This window comes from Setaria viridis, chromosome 3 (assembly GCF_005286985.2).
Source record: "Setaria viridis chromosome 3, Setaria_viridis_v4.0, whole genome shotgun sequence".
In the NCBI taxonomy this organism is placed as follows: Eukaryota; Viridiplantae; Streptophyta; class Magnoliopsida; order Poales; family Poaceae; genus Setaria; species Setaria viridis.
The window spans coordinates 20,984,218-21,001,105 of record NC_048265.2 but is presented as its reverse complement, the minus strand read 5'-3'; the positions used below and the strand labels follow the sequence as shown (position 1 = coordinate 21,001,105).

The following is a 16,888-nucleotide window of genomic DNA, read 5'->3' as shown; positions in this document are numbered from 1 at the left end:
TGATATTGCATTTGAGGTAGATTCTTGTGTACCTACGTAGCTACATGATGGTTCACTTGAGTCTTCAGCTCTCTGCTTGCAAGCTACGTGCCCGCCATCATTCTGCTGTGCTTTTGGGAACCTACGGAACGAATTCGAGGAACGGAAAGGAATCATTCAGGGGCCAGGAAACGAACGGCGACGGAGGGGCCAGGAAGATGGTGCTAGTGGCCTAGGCTCCGGCGGACGTGGTAGCTTGGGGCAGCGGCGCCGGCACCATTCACGGGATCGAGCATGGAAGGTAAGGGGGTGCGCCTTTGCCCGCGGGAAGAACTCCAATAGACATTGACGCGTGGGTCCCACGACACAAGGGTATAATAGACAATGCACACCAAATCTTCATATTTCTGGAGCCGGAGCGTCACAATCTGCCAAACACGTACAACAGCTCCATATTTTTCTGGAGTTGGTGGAGTGGAGCTGGGAAAGTGTGGAGCTGGTGGAGTGGAGCTGGTTTTTATGAGGTGGAGTGCTGCCAAACAGGTGCATAGTTCTAAGCACCATTCTCCCATCAACTTATCACCTTCTACCTCTGCTCGTAGGTCCTGTATCCACGAGATTTGGGGGAGATTAGAGGAAGGAAGAGGAGGGAGTTTGAGGTACCTGGGCTGGAGATCCGGCCTGTAGGCCTACATATCGGGGCGCCGCCGTTCCGCAGATGAGGATATGTTCCTACTTGCATGGCATTGCATCATTCCAGCCCAAGCCGGTCATGGGCCGCCGGATCCGTGGCCTTAATGGAGAAGCACATAGTTTCGGCCCGCATCCAACTCAACCCACCCGATTTAGTAGGCTCTCGTTAGGCCCATTTCTTAAAGAAAATGCTCGTTGGGGTCAACATGTTTTCAGCCGAAAAGAAGCATCACGATCCTCAACGCCCAACGGTGAGTCCTATGTATGATTCGGAAAGAGATTTGCCACCCTTGTGAAGCTAAAGAGAACGTTACCGAAGCTGGTGACAGTGTGAACAAGGGCACCGATTTGAGTGCTGCCAAAACAGGGGCAGGCCGCCAGGGCACCGACTTGAATGCTGCCAAAATAGGAGTACTAAGTACCGGAAAGAAAATTAACGAGTGCTAATGATAGCGATTGCTACCTTTTAAGTGGTTGGTTGTATCATTAAATGTACAAAATAATTTAAAATAATAATAATTTTTTTGATTGGGTGAATTATACTAAGACGTGACAATCACACTTAATACATTATTCTACTAATTAGAATAAATTATATGGTACAAACAAATTGGTAGAAGCAGTGGATGTAACCAAACACATGTAAACATAACGTTTCTAGTACTTCACTTAACCATAGCTGTCTACGATACAACGGGGACGGGGCAAACAATGCACACATGACAGTATGTCACACATCGCTACCTTAATCTTCATGATTGTAACGGAGAATTCACGCTCAATCTTCCTGCTCAATTTTCCTTAAAAATATGCGCTCGATGCGACCAGCCTCTCCCATGGCCAAAACTTATCAAACGTGGCTCTTAAATTAAATCAAACGCACACCGGATCCCGATACAAATGATGATCTGACACATGCTCTCTCCGAATGACCACATTTTTTTAAAAAAATATTAGGTTGCTTCGATTTAGAATGACACCCCATAGCAAAGTCAAATCTGCGCATCCCATTCAATACAAATTGTGCGCCTCTTCTTTTGCCGTTGATTTGATGCGTGACGGATCCTGATCCACCCATGACCCACCCACCCCACTCTTCCCAGCTCGCCTCCACTCGACGCTTGCTTCCCTCCTCCCCGATACCCCGACCCGATCGCATTATCGGCAGCCGGCCGGCCGTGTCCCGCTAATGCCGTAGACTAATCGTGATTAAGTAAAAGAGGAGTGGGGAAAAAGGGGAAAGTCCAAGCGGCAGCAGCAAAACCCCGCTCCGGAATGCAGAAATGAGAAAACCACAATAAACAAGGCACGCAACGAATCCGATGCCGATTTAATTCGCCCAAATCCGCACACCGATTAATCCCCCCACGCCGGCCGCGTCATGCTCCGGCCATTCCTCTCCCCTCACCGCTCTGCCCCCGCCGCCTCCACCGCAGCAGCAGCCGCCGCCGCAGCAGCGGCGATGCGCCCCGCGTCCTCCTCCCGGTCCTCGGCCGGCGGAGGCGGGGCCCACCACCACAACCACGGGCACCACAACGTCTCCGTCTCGCCGTCGGCGTGGACGACGTGCAGGCACACGCCGTCGTCGGCGACGCTCGATCTCCTCATCCTGCTGCTCGTGCTCTTCTCGCTCTCCTTCCTGCTCGCCTCCTCGCTCGCGCACGTCGCGCGCTCGCTCTCCCCGCTGCTCGCCACGCCCCCCGTCGCCGCCGCGCTCGCCCACGCCGCGGCCGCGCTCCCCTACCTCGCGGCGGCGGCCGTGCTCGCCGCCGCCGCGTTCTTCTCCTGCCGCCGGCTCCCGCGCCGGCGCTGCCGCAACCCGCGATGCCGGGGGCTCAGGAAGGCGCTCGAGTTCGACGTCCAGCTCCAGACCGAGGAGGCCGTGCGCGCCGGCGCCGGGAGCACCGTCGGCGGCGCCGACGCGGCCATGTGGCGCGAGATCGAGGCGCTGCCGTGGAAGGGTGGCCAGGGCGGGAACAACCCGGACTACGAGTGCCTCCGCGCCGAGCTCCGCAGGATGGCTCCGCCCAACGGCCGCGCCGTGCTGCTCTTTCGCAACCGGTGTGGCTGCCCTGTCGCTAAGCTCGAGGGATGGGGCGTTCCCAAGAGCAAGCGGCGCAACAAGAAGTGAGTGCTCGTTGACCACGTCTCATTACTTTGCAAATTCTACCAGATTACTTCGGTCCACGGCTAAACTTAGTCTTGCGATTTCCATGGTAACTAGAATTTAACGGTTCTCTGACATGTTAGTTACCCATGCCATTTCCCTGTTCTAGCGCAGTGGTGTCAGTTATGTTGTTAATTTTTGGTCATCTCGTTGATTGTTCTCTCCATTTTTGAGATATTATGCCCTGTTAATCTGTTAATCTCCCATTTTGATGAATCATGATACATTTCTGTATGCAAATAGGTAACCGTATTGTGTGGACTGTGTCTAGTTCTGACTCATCTAGGAAGCATGCTCTAGAATGTACCCTGTTTGTTTGTCTCATGATGGTGGTGGGAATTTTAGTCTAGTCAGCTTCATTTTCTGAATTTAGTTGACTTCTGTTCATTCCGTGATTCTCTCAGCTGTTTGTACCATAGCTTGTAGGGCTAACATCTTGTTTGTCATGAGTTTGCAAGAAAATGAATTAGTCTTCGGATGTGACTGGTCTATTGCCAGAAGTTAGGCACCTAGCCAAATGGATGCCAAAGTTGTCAAAGCGACTAAGCTTATTTGACATAGACGTGGAATAGAAATCCAGATAACTTTCTAAGTTGGTGGGTATGTCAATGATGTTTTGAGCCACCTCCATGTTCTAGTTGGTCTCTCGATAGGTTTATTGTTCTCACGGAATAGCCTTTTCAATTGTAGCGCACTACTAATTATTCCACATGAATTGATTTTGCTGTTGAAGGAGGTTGTCATTCTTGACACAAATGACCTTGGGTGATGTCTAATTTGATTATCTTTGATGTTTTTAGCTGATATAAAACATAAGGTTAAGGGTCCCTAAAGTCTAAAAGACATTTTGGGAGGTTCTTTACTTCTGTTTGAGAAGCTTGAACCTCATCTGTAACATAGAAACGTAACCTCATTTGTGGACCTTGTAACCAGTTGGAGTTTGCAACATGGTTATTTTATATTTCGATCATGCATAGGAAGAAGTCACTTCGGTAGGATTTCTGAGGTGCTGCAAGTTACCTGGAAGTGAGCATTTTCTGTATTGTGCACGAGAAAATTGATTCGTTATGAGAGCATCTTGGAATTGTGCTAATTGGTTCTCAATTAGACCAATATGTTCATGGGGCTAGAAATTGTAGAAATGAATACCTGGACATGCCACTACAGTATGATATGCATAGCATCGATATGCTGGGTGTGGGGATTTGACATCAACACTTTGTCATCTCATCAAACTCAATTATTGGACAGCATCCATGGTTTGCATCTGCAAGGCCTTTTAGTTTCTGTAATGTGTGGGACCTGATTTGGAAATCTGTTTTGGCATGACTAAACTGGCCCTGTGAACCAGACACTTATCTACTACCCCAAGGAAACTTTGCCAGACCTGAGGTCAACAAATCTCTTACATTTTGCTCATAGTGGCACAAATTTTAGCACTTCTTACTGTTGTCGAGTAAACCGTAAAATTAAAAATTATTCTAGTTACCAATAAGGAAACTTGGATTCTTTCAGTTCACATTTAAACTGTTGTGTTTCTTCTCTTGAATTGGGCTGGGAAAATGAAGTTATATTGGTAAAAGTTGTGCTATTATCTTTTTTTTTAACAGGAGGTGTGGTGATTTGGTATATCATTTTCCTATATTAGATATGCTTGATTGTACAGTTTCTTGCATTTTTGCTGAGATTGTCTGTGTTTCATGTGCGTTTAAGTTGTCTTGGCCTATAATTCTTCTTATTTTTTCTTCATGGCTTGAAATATGTACCTTTTTTTGGTGTTTGGGCTTATAGAGAGACAAACTGTTTATAAGATCATTTTTGGTTAACTAAACTCTGCATAGTACCTTTTCCTCTATGAGAAGGCTTACTATTTTGTTTGACTTGGATTTCTTGATCTTTAAAGATTATTTCCATATTGTCATTTTGGCAAAGTTCTACATTTAAAAGCATCTTTTAAACTTCTGGATATTAATAGAATAGAGGTGGTATGTCATTGTTTCCTGATAAATTTATTCTGATATTCAATTGTTGTCGGATCTCTTGCTGTAGAGGAATGCATTCTTCATTTCTTCTATGTTGACTGATTCTGACAGCCTAGTTCAGTTAAAACTTTGTACTCCCTCCGTTCCAAATTATAAGTCATTTCAACTTTCTTGGAGAGTCAAACCATTTTATGTTTGGTCAAAATTATAGAGAGGGTCACAAAGGTCTATGGCACCGAATAGATATACTATGAAAATATATTTAATGAAGAAACTAATGGTATTTATTTGGTATCATGAATGTTAGCACTTCATTGTATAAATTTGGTCAAACTTGAGATGCTTTGACTCTCCAAGAAAGTTGGAGTGACTTGTAATTTGGAACGGAGGGAGTAGGCGTTTAGTTAGGTTATGGACATCTACTGGTGTGGTCATGTTTTCTGAGTCCTGTATTGGTTGGATTTGATTCGTAAATCACTCCTTTCATTAGAATAAATATATCAGTGCTTTGTTTGATGATGCTTTTGTACACGCACAAACGTGGGTTGACAGCGATATATAGATAAATCACATGATTGGGTGTTACTGTGTACATCTTAGCTTCTAGAAAGAAACCATTTGCTAAAATGATGTATATATTTTTTCCATTCCTAGTATGTTTTTGAAGTTGCTTGTTCATGCTTTCCCTTTGCGCTACCTGATGAAACATTATGTTACAGTTTGTCTTACATTTGTGTATATTTATCCATGTATATTAGTAGTTTCTGTTTTGTCTTGTTGCTTCTCGGATGCTAAAGTTATACAGGAAAGTAGGAAATTTGGCTACCTTCAGAAAATTGATTGCTGTAGTATAGTTCTTTTTATTTGTACTGGACAATAGAAATTGTGTCTTTATGTTTTAATCTGTTCCATCGATATTATATTTCTACACAAAAGTTGCTAGTTTTTTTTTGGGAAATTGATTTGAGCATAATGTTGTACTTTTTCAGTAATGTTATGAGAGTTATTTCTTTGTAATCACTTATTGCCCTTTGCTTGCTGTGTTAATCTTGACATATGCATGATACAAATATACACGTTATATTTTTTCGTTTTGCCAAACTACTAATTGGTTGTTTGTTTCTTGTTTTTGAATTGTAATTGTTGCAGGGGTACGCAAGGTCCGTTCCATGACCGAGGGGTGAGGTGAACATAAGTCTGGTAGCACCCATGGCAATGCTGTTACCTTAGACTGCCGTGTTGTTGAATAATACTTCTGGTTAAAGATACATCAATTACAAGTGGTTGCCCCATGATTGTATTGTTACACGGGGTTCGCTGAACCCCAACAGATATACTGATACAAGACAAACGATGCAAGAATAAAGAACTGTTAAAGGACAATAAAGCATAAACATTGGCGACGTGCTTGTCATGCTTCTCCCGTTGGCCCCATTTTGCCTTTCTTTTTATCACACAGGATGCAAGGGATCCATGTGGTTGGGCATTGTTGATTTCCCTAAAGCCTAAAGGCTTGGACAACATATTATATGCCCCATGTTGTGATTAAATAAGTTCGACGACAGCTTCTTTTATTGGAAAAAGGTACTCTGATGCTAATTTCTGATATATCTGTGGAAGTATTGCAATATACTTGTTGCCAAGGTTATGTTTCATTGTTTCGCCAGTACCTTAAACATTTCTTATGCCTTGAATCAGTGTAGGCAAGCAATAATCCCCCTTTAGTCGTGTTAACACTGGGTTTGCGAATCCTTTGGTGTTTGATGTTCTAAATTATGGTAGCATTGGTCAGATTCAGCGCGAATTTCGCCCTGTACGATTGCTTTGCCACGTGAAACCTTATTTCATTTCTTTTATTACTTTTTTAAAAAAACATTTCTTTTATTACTAATGTTGTTTATCCAACCCATTTGTCGGTCACGCCCCGTGGGCCGTGGGTTACCAAAGTGACCTTGGTAAAGAAGATTTGGCAGGGGAAAAGGTTGCTTCCAAACATACGGCCCCAGCCCAAAGTCACTCACGGCCGTTTCTGTGTGGGAGTTGATCATTTGGATAGAGCTGCCGGTAATTTTGAACCTTACATCACTGCAATGCCGGCTGGCTCGCCTACGCAAAATCCTGTGTCGACCCAAAACCCCCTCTGCTCAGTGCTGACTCGTCGGCCGTGCTCGCGCGATATGGCGGCCATGGCGCCCGCGCTGCCCACCTCTCTCCGGCCGAGGCCGGCCTCGCCCTTACTCCTCTCCGCCGGTCCCCACGTCCCCGGCCGGCGGAGCCCCATTCCGTTGCGCCTGAGCCCTCTCCGCCCCGCGAGGTCCCTCTTCCCCATATCAGGTTCGGCTGCTGCTTGTACTGCTGTACTTGGCGGGCGCGGCCCGCCCCTCTGCACTTGGCTCGCGTCGGGGGCCTTGGTGAGTGGTGACTACTAATCGCCTCGTCTGCTGCAGCTGTGGAGAAGACCAAGGGGGCTGCTGCTGCCGAGGAGGCCGAGCTGGAGGGGATGCCGCCCGAGTTCTACGACGAGGTATGTGCGCGTGTGTGGGTGATTTCGTGGTTAGTTTGCTGAGGTATTTCATCGAGCGAGTGATGTGCGAGCTTAATCCCATCTCGTTATGGTGAATTGGTGGTAGGATCGACAAGCATGCTGTAAACCGGAAAATGTGACATGGACCATATGCTACTAGTGTTAGAAACATTCCCTTTTTGGATAAATAGAGATGACTTTTGTTTTTCCTCGTCTTTAGATACATGGGATGATGGGCAATCCACTGGAGCTGCAATTTTCCTGATACCACCAGAAGTTCTATGTAGCTGTTATTATCTCAGTACTCAGTATTGTTCTTTAGCAGACAACTAAAATCACAATTGTCTTCGATAGGTATACCAAATGTGCATCGTCGATGGTTCTTCTGCCATCAAATTTTAGCCTGTAGAACCAATCTATTATCAGCACAGGTCTTCCTCACATATTGCTCACTCTGTGTTGAGTTGCAATAATAGCTTCATAGCTATCAGTGCCATCCATCTCCATTCACTGTGACCTGTATGTTGGAAGCAGTACCCGTACTGTGATGTATGAAAACTGTTTATTTCCTCAAAGATAATATGTATTTTATCTGTAAGATGTATGCATTCTCATTAAACAGCATCACTCTGTCAAATTTCATTCATCTGTTATGTTTATATGAGTTGACTGATGGTATCCATGATTTGACCAAATATCAAAAACAACTATTTTCCTGCAACCGGATATCACATATACTTCCACATGCAGGAGTGGCAAGCCCGTCAGCGGGAAAGGACTAAGGAATGGCATGCATATCGGCAGAAAGAGGAGGCAGAGGAGGAAAGAATAACAAGTGAATACCAAGAAATAGGCATGCGCCTGAAAGCTTACCCACAGGAAGAAGTTCGCAAAGCTAGGATTTTAGTTTCAAGTTTCATAAGAGCTGGTGAAGATGTTGAGGAGGTAACCTAACACCTCATTTTGCTTTCTTCAAGATGCAAAATAATTCCCCCAATTTGCTATTCTGTGTTTCCCTCCCTTTATCTTTATGGTACATCAGCTAACTGTGGTTTTGGTGAATTATGGGCAGTAGTCACTGTTAGTGAATAGCACAATACTGGAACAGTGTGAGACAAATGTCGCCAAACAATATTGCTCTCTTGACTTCTTGGGCGTTTCAGTGACCTAGACAACACTTATGAAATTGAAAACTATTGTTCTAAAGGGCACATAGGATGTCACGAGCTCAAGTCTTAACGATTACCCATTACAAGTTTGCAACTCAACAGATTCCTACACCAAGCACCGTGCTCCAGCCTCATAAGATCTATTCTCCTTAGTAGCTGTCACCTAAATGCATCCACAACAATACATAGAACTGTGCTACTTTCACTTATCAATGTATTTACCATCCGACTTACCAAAAGTTGACTCCAAAGTGTGAGCATCAATGTATTGTTACATGATTCCCTTATACTAATTAAAAGAACCACGGAAATGAAATTTACAGTTAGTATTCCCTGAACATGCGTTTTGCTTCCTATGACACTGTTTTCTAAAAATTCATTTCCAGAAAAGTTTATTTTATTGATGAACTGCTACTATACTCATGTGCAGGAAATTGAGAAGGCTGCTGAAAGAGGAGACCTTACTGAACTTGTTCTTATGGTCATTTGGAATCGACTTGATGTTGCTCGGCGTGATGTATGTAAAATTTCTCTTTTGAATCGTGAGCTATATGATTTTATGGATTGTTTATCCTTACTAAAGGTCAAGTTCTTACAGTTTGGACTTTAAAAGATTTTCTTAAATACGAATATTTGCTGGGAGCTCTTAAAATCCCATTTTGTTGTCACTCATTTATATTGCTATATAGCATTACCATAGTACTAAATATTTTAGTCTGTAAACAGTGTTACTTCATTTCCTTACCACTTTTATTTGTTCACCAGTTTACCTTGATGCTTTCCTAATTTCTCAGCATAATAGAAAGATATCTAAGATGTTCCTTTTCTCGTAAGTTAATAATAGATTCTACTTTTTGGATATTTCACATTCTGTTCTACCTGCAGGATGAGCGGGATGCCATCAGAAGCCTTGATCTCTTATATAGAAGGGTAGAGGTAAGTGTGACACAGCTGTACCTTCAATCATAGTTAGATGATTCTGTGCCATATACGTTGGGTATTGGGATATTCCATCTTTTCTTCCAATTCTCTTGTTGGTGTGTTATGACTTATGAGCTAATCGGAAATCACAAATCTGAATGTAGGCAGAGATTCTAAAGAGTGAAGCAACTCCTGCCATGAGATTACTCAATGAGCTTCTTAATCTTCATGATGGAGGTGATGATGATAAGTGGTTAAAGAAATGTAGAAAGCGCATGCTTGAAGTTTTTCCAAGAGAGGATCCATTCACTGTGGTCTTTCCTGCTAGTTTCAACATGGAGAAGGTATGTTATTTCAGTACACATGATCTTTCCATGTCTTCACAAGGCTTTCAGTTATAGATTTGTCAAGACTTGAGCGCACCAAATTTATTGAAGAGGCACTGACAACTTTAATGCTCTTAGCCATTGCTCCCGCATTTTGTACTTCTGCTGAAATAAAAAATATAAGCCACCTATATCATACTTAAAACTATTTATTGTTGAGCCCTTTATTATGCAGAATCTCTTAGTTTTTTCTATTTCAAGTTTTGGAATCATTGACATAAAAAGCAACACAATTTCATTTTGAAGCAAAGCATACATGAAATTATGATTATCAATATATAAAATATTGTCATATCCACTGTACAAAATTAGCTGAGTCTAAATAAAATCAATATCTCCATTTCAGTATAGTTTGGTTCTGGATATATTGCTTCCTTCTGAGTTACTTTTCTATGTCATATTGGTCCTCAGATGCTACACAAACATCCTGAATGTTTTGTTTTCTATATTATTTCCTTTTATTTATGTCAGCATGAAGGACGAATTGAGCTGCCACCTCAGGATGATGATCTTCTTCTAAGGGTAGATTTTGTCAGGGAAGTCGATGAGCTACTTAAAGAGGTTCAAGCTGAGCAAGAAAAGAATAAGCTACAAACTGGATATGATCCGGAATCTGTTGCAAACATGTTGAAGCAGCAGGAGAAGATGCAGACTATACGGCAAGTGGAATCTCTCCAGGATCTGGCATCCTCCCTAAAATGGTGAGGATTCAGAAGCACAATCGAACAATTATGCCCTCTGCATGGAAGCTAGAAACCATTAACTTCACATAAGACTCAACAATTAGAGCACCTCCTTCAGGCTGAATTCTTTTTTCAGCTAGTTAGACACCATTAACAGTTCTGGGTAGAGAGCATCTGCTCCGGCACTAGTGTATATTTGTATGTGTAGAGGTATATGATGATGTATGTTTGTACTGGTACTGTTAATAATCTGCACCTGGATTGTCGAACTCCACTACACTCACTTTTGAAGTTTGAACATCAACTAGATGTGAAGTGGCAGGGTCTCCCGTTGGAAGTAACTTCCAGTTTAACATCGCATGCCAAAAAAAAGAAAGAAAACCAATGCAGTGTCACAAAAACATGTAAAAGTACCTGAAGTTTTGCATATTTTTGGGCTGTACTTCATGTGCTCACTAGAGCTGATGGTGCAGCACTATTGCACAGGCATATATAGGAGCATAGGACAGTTTCCTTTTGCTTTTGGCCTTACAGGATAAAATGGTAACGGGAGAGATGACTTCAAGAAACATGAGAGCAGCATGGATATGACCCCGGAATTCGTTGCAAAAATGTTGAAGTAGCAGGAGAAGCTGCAGAGTATACGTCAAAGTGAATTCACTGCTCAGCTGGCATCCTGTCTGAAATGGTGAGGACCGAGACCCTGTTTGGGAGGGGGGGTCTCTCAAATGTTAGGGCTAAAGTTTAGCACCCAGGGTGTTTGGGTGAGGGGCTAAACTTTAGCACTTTGGTTGCCAAAAGACTCTTTTACCCCTCGTTTACCTCTCTCCTTTACCCTTCCTCTACTTCTTACTTCTCAACTCGCACGGAATCAGAGCAGAACTAGCGTCGAGCACCACCATCGCTGGAATCGAGCGCCACCTGCCATCCGCTCCTCCTCCGGCCGCAGCCATTCTTGCCCCTCCTCCATCCTCGGCCCATCCTTGCGCGACGGTGCCGCGGCTGGCTCCTTGGGCGACGGATCCAGCTCCAGAGGCTCGCGGGGAGGGGGGCAATGGCGGCGGCGGCGAGGCCATCAGCTGTGGCTAGGTCACCTCCGCCAGGACCACTGCCGCAGGCGCGCCACCCCACCAGCAGCGGGGTCGGTCGGCGGCCCGTGCGTCGCAGGGTCAGCCGGCGCGGAGGGGAGCGGTGGCGGAGGCGGAGGCGGCGGGACCCGGCGGAGAGGAGGCCGGCGGAGGGGAGCCCGACGGTGGCGGTGAGAGCCAGCGGAGGGGAGGCCGGCGGAGGGGAGGCGGCGGTGGCGGGGCCGGCAAGGTGAGGCGGAGGTGGCGGCAGCGGTGGCGGGGCTGGCAAGGCGAGGCGGGGCCGGGCGAGACGAGGTGGGGCCGGGCGGAGCGTGCGGGGAGGAGAGAGAGGGGAGGGGGTAGGGGGTGGAAATTGATCTAGGGGACCACTTTTAGCCTCCTTTAGCCCATTTCAGCACCCCTTGGAGGGGCTAATGGATTATGGGGGCCTAAAGTTTAGCCCCTCCATTTTAGCCCTGGTGTTTGAAGGAGAGGGCTAAAATCTAGCTAAAATGGTTTAGCCCCCCCCTCCCAAACACCCCCTGAGGAGCACGATTTCAATGATTGTGCTCTTTGTGTAGGATCTAGAAGCCACTGACTTCCCATAATACTGAGCACCTCCGTCAGGGTGAAGTTCTGGGTAGAGCCATGTCATCTGCTTCGACACCAATGTACATTTGATTATGTATAGATATATAACGATTTATATTTGCAGTGTCAATAGAAGACAATCAGCCCCTGGATGGTCCAACTCCAGTTCGATCTCCACTACGTGCATTTGAAGCGTGAACTCAACTAGATGGAATGAAGTGGCAGTGTCTACTTCAGGGGCCAAAGAGGCAAGTTCAGCTTGAACCAGGTGAAGCTGCAAGCCAGCAAGCACTACTGCGTTCGACACGCAGAATCAAAGTGCAGGGAAGGTGAGTCCAGAGTTTCTAACTGTCAAGACTGCACATGCAAAAGACCAAACCACTGAACATTAATTAACTGAAAGTAAAGAGACATCAAACTTATATAAGTACCTGGAGTAATGGAGTCGTGTATGTTCTGAACAACTGTAGGTTGGGAAAGTAAAGAGACATCAATTCAAACGATGTGCCTCCTGTACCCGATGGTGGAATGCTTGAACTACCGCCCAGGCAATTATATCACAGAATCGTTTTGGCCTTAGAGACCAAAACACAAAAAGAAAAAAATAATACTCCCTCCATTCCAAATTATAAGTCATTCCAAGAATCTTGGAGAGTCAAAGCATCTCAAGTTTGACCAAAATTATAGAGAAAATTATAAAGATTTATGACATCAAATAGGGATACTATAAAAATATAAATGATGAAGAATCTAATGATACTTAGTTGACATCATAAATATTATTATATTATCATATAATTTTGGTCAAACTTGAGATGCTTTGACTCTCCAAGATTCTTGGAATGACTTATAATTTGGAATGGAGGGAGTAACAGAGATGCTGCAAGCTACTACATGAGTTTGAAGTCGGGAGTGCGGGATGGGTTTAGAGGGATCGGATCTCAATTTGTGCAACTCGTACACATGTTGGCAAAAAACCAATGAAGTTGATGGTAACTCAGAAGAAGCTAGATATGGGAGACATCTGGAAGGTTTGAACGAGAACGACAACACCGTGAGGTTCTCCAAGTGATAGTGTAATACAAACACCGTTATTCTATCAATGAGCTGGGGTGAGCTGATAACATAGGTTGAAGAAGTTTTGTCAATCTCGTGTATTGTAACGACAAGTTTATTTTTGAGCAAATATTGCTAAAGCAAAATCCCATTGCTCTCTTACAATGTTACAACACTTTTCGTGACAATTAAATGATGATTCTAGGGGTATTTGGCCATGTGGTTTAATTGGAGGCTATAATTAAACTTGCACCATTCTTTATGCCACGGAGATCATCATTAATGTAGAACATATACTCCCTCCGTATACAAATAAAACGACGTCCTGGCTCCTCACGCAGTTTGCGGATAAAACGTCGTTGTAGCGCCGCAGCGCCTCCCCTGGACTTGTTTGCCCCTGGCTCATCGATCTCTGCGTGCAGTTACTCAGCGCCGCGCGTGGGACGCTCGCCTCGATTCACGCCGCGCGTGCGACGCTCGCCCTCTCGTGTGGTCGTCTGCGTCTTAAAACCGCGCGCCGCTCGAGTACCAGCTCGCATCGCTGCACGCTGCGCCGCTCGTGCTTGGCCCCAACTCGCCTCGCTGCTCGCTGCGCCGCTCGCCGCGCCGCTCGCTGCTCGCGCTCGCCGGTCCGCTCGTCGCGCGCATGGCTTCATCGCGCTCGCCGGTCCGCTCGCCGCGCCGCTCGCGCTCGCCGGTCCGCTCGCGCTCGCCTCGCTGCTCGCTGCGCCGCTCATGCTCGCCGCTCGCCGCGCCGCTAGCCGCGCCGCTCGCTGCTCGCTGCTCGCGCTCGCCGGTCCGCTCGCCGCGCCACTCACGCTCGCCGGTCCGCTCCGTCGTGCCGCAGGAGATGGCGCTGGACTCCGTCGTGTCCGAGGAGGTGGCGCCAGATTCCACCATGAAGCTCTCTCTTGCCATGGAGATCGTCCCAGACTCACTGCTGGAGTCCTTCGTGCCAGACTCCATCGCCGTGTCGCAGGAGATGGTGCTGGACTCCATCACGCCGGAGTTGCAGGAGCTCGCGCCGGACTCCGAGATGGTGCCGGATTCCTTGCCGCCGGGCGCTTTTACATGTGGTCGCTGTCATCTCGTCCATGAGGACCGCGAAGCATGGAATCGTGCGCACTCGGTGTTTTGGCCGTGTTCTCGCTGCGGTCTCGTCCACATGGAGTACGAACTCGGCGCCATGCTTTACGGCCTCGACGAGTTCGACTGCGAGATTTTCATTCCCGATCCCAACAATGTCGTGATGCATGGAAATTCTATCGAGGTACCTGCACACGTGATCAAGATGCTCGACGAGAAGCTAGCAGCCGCGAAGGATGACGCCAAAGCATCAGTAAGATAACAAGCTTGAGTTCTCATTAACTTTTACAAGGATGTCTCTACTACTTAAGCTAACTAGCATCATTCTAATTGTTTGGTGCAGCAAGAGTAGCCTCGGCTTCGTGAAGCAAAGATGGTTCACAAGGGATAGAAGTTGGCAGCCGATCTTCTCTTTCTAGTGTATTTTTGTTCATGTGAGGAATCTTGAACTTATTGCATCCCTTCACCTTCATAGCTTCAATGTAAACACTTTGTAGTGTTACAAACATTCGATTAGCTTTCTTTGCCGAGTAATCTAGAAATGCCTACAAAACAAGTGTGCAACAAATGAATGAATGGATGAGCAAATTTGTAGTTGATGAAACAATGAAACATGTGTGAACAATTTGATCAAATTACCTCTTGCACTGCTGGAACTAGCTCTTCTATTGTTTTTGCATTCTTCTTGTATTGAATTGCTTGAATAGCACGAAAAAAACCCAAGTCAAGAATGTTGAAATATGGAGAATTGGGTGGTTGACAAACTAGGCGAATATCGAATCCTTCTTGCTTAGCTGCCTCACAAAAATCCGGATCATCCAATTTCAAATGGGTAGGTGCATTATCTTGTTGAATGTAGATTGGTTTGCCCACATCTTCTCTTGGCCATTTGGTTCGAATGGCAGGCAACACTTGGTTGATCATGAAATCTCTAATCACTTCTCTAGTAATCGAAGCTATGGGCTTCATAACCAAGTCTCCACGGACACGGCCGGTTCTCTCATTACCTCTCATAGCCGGTTCATATCGAACAAGTGGAAAACAACCAATCCTACCATCAAAAATACAATTCCCATCCCTAAACCTTGGCCGAGCAACAACACACAAGAACATAAGCCTAGGGATGTAGTTCTTGTTCTTACAAGTCCGATGGGGATCATCTTCGTCGGGTAGCAAATAATATTTTTCAGATTTTTGATAGAGGTAGAACCATTTTTCATCAATGAACACATAGTCATACAAATCCTTAAACCTTGGATCAGCTAGCAAATCCCTCATAACCATGTCAACACACCACTTTAATCTAGCCTTCTTGTTAGCTTGCGTGAGATATGGTTTGATGCTACTAGAGTGGCGCCTAAGCAAACCTTTTTTCAAATGCCTTTGTATTGTCCATTTGCTCATGTTAAGTTTGGTGCAAACATCTTCTATGGTCATTCTTTCCTTGAGAGGAATGCTACGCAATTGTTCCAAATCAACAGGAGATGCCTTACGACCAACTCTACCCTTCTTTCGACTACCAAGGTCAACCGGAATGTTATTTGCAAGTGGTATTTTACCTTTCTTCCACAGGCGCTGAACTGCACGAATGTGTAGACCAAACTGAGCAGCAACATCTGTCGTATCATTCTTGCCTAGTCCTCCATTCTTGCTTCTTGTCAACAAAGCTTGGAAAACTTGTTTTCTGACTTCTTCGGGCATGTCTTTCCTCCGTTGGTTCCCTTGAACGGGAGCATGTTCTAGTTGTAAAAGAACACATTAAAAAACAGCAAGGAACCAAGGATATGAAATGCTTGTTGCAACAAAAAATTCTTACCAGCAATGTTTTCTAGAAAATCAAAATTAACCGCGCCATATTCGTCTAGAGGCAAGTTCAAATCGATTCCTGTCAAAAAAGTAAATGATGATATGAAATCATATGCCGTGGAGATGGAATCCCATCAAATCATATCATATGCAGAAGGAAACTTACCGTTGTCGTTGACATCCTCCAGTACAGGCTCGTTGAGATCGAAGGTTGCATTGCCATTGTCATCTTCTACTACAGGGACGTTTAGATCAAAGCTAGCAAACGAACTGGCCATGCGTTCTACTGGTTCTAATACTACAGGCGAATGGAACTGCTGGCCATGTGTTCAGCTGGTTCTAGCAAATGAACAGTCTAGTACACAGGCGCATGCAACAAGGGAATAAATAGCCAGGCGGCCGCTGGAACCCAAAGGTCCAATGCGCGAACTGTTTTTGGTAAAACGCGCGCAACCAAACGCTCAAAACGCGCGCAAAGAAAAAAAAAAGAAGCGGCAACCAGTGTGTTTTGCCAAAAAGAAGCGGGGCTGGAGTAGTAGAAGCGCCATGCATGCAGCGCGAAATCGTCCAGGCCGCGCGCAAGCCATGCAAAATGCGCTAAAACTACAAAAAAAAATGGAGACAGTGGGGAGTCGAACCTGCACCGCTCTCAACACCAGACACCAACCCCCACTGCGCTAGCCAGTAAGGGTGTGGAACTTTCTTGTATGGAATGCAGCCACAGCTGTATCTAATAGGGGTAGACAGGGAAAACTTTACCCTAATTAATCACTCCTTG

The 16,888-nt window shown here is 45.4% G+C and overlaps 3 protein-coding genes across 3 annotated transcripts; 2 read left to right on the top strand and 1 right to left on the bottom strand.

Annotated features, from left to right (window-relative positions):
• Window positions 1-1,799: 1,799 nt before the first annotated feature.
• On the top strand, window positions 1,800-6,476 carry LOC117849622 (uncharacterized protein At5g19025). Its single transcript, XM_034731237.2, has 2 exons — window positions 1,800-2,799; window positions 5,971-6,476. The coding sequence occupies exons 1-2, from the start codon at window positions 2,054-2,056 to the stop codon at window positions 6,008-6,010; spliced, it is 786 nt and encodes a 261-aa protein (XP_034587128.1). The 5' UTR covers window positions 1,800-2,053; the 3' UTR covers window positions 6,011-6,476.
• A 442-nt stretch (window positions 6,477-6,918) lies between these two features.
• LOC117849621 (protein PALE CRESS, chloroplastic) lies at window positions 6,919-10,819 on the top strand. Its single transcript, XM_034731236.2, has 7 exons — window positions 6,919-7,155; window positions 7,269-7,345; window positions 8,096-8,290; window positions 8,945-9,031; window positions 9,400-9,450; window positions 9,600-9,779; window positions 10,293-10,819. The coding sequence occupies exons 1-7, from the start codon at window positions 6,999-7,001 to the stop codon at window positions 10,524-10,526; spliced, it is 981 nt and encodes a 326-aa protein (XP_034587127.1). The 5' UTR covers window positions 6,919-6,998; the 3' UTR covers window positions 10,527-10,819.
• Window positions 10,820-14,630: 3,811 nt separating this feature from the next.
• Window positions 14,631-16,388, bottom strand: LOC117849133 (uncharacterized). Its single transcript, XM_072292385.1, has 5 exons — window positions 16,277-16,388; window positions 16,121-16,189; window positions 15,447-16,043; window positions 14,944-15,002; window positions 14,631-14,849 (listed from the first exon to the last, which is right to left on the bottom strand). Exons 1-5 carry the CDS (start codon window positions 16,386-16,388, stop codon window positions 14,631-14,633), a joined length of 1,056 nt encoding a protein of 351 aa, XP_072148486.1.
• Between the last annotated feature and the right edge of the window lie 500 nt (window positions 16,389-16,888).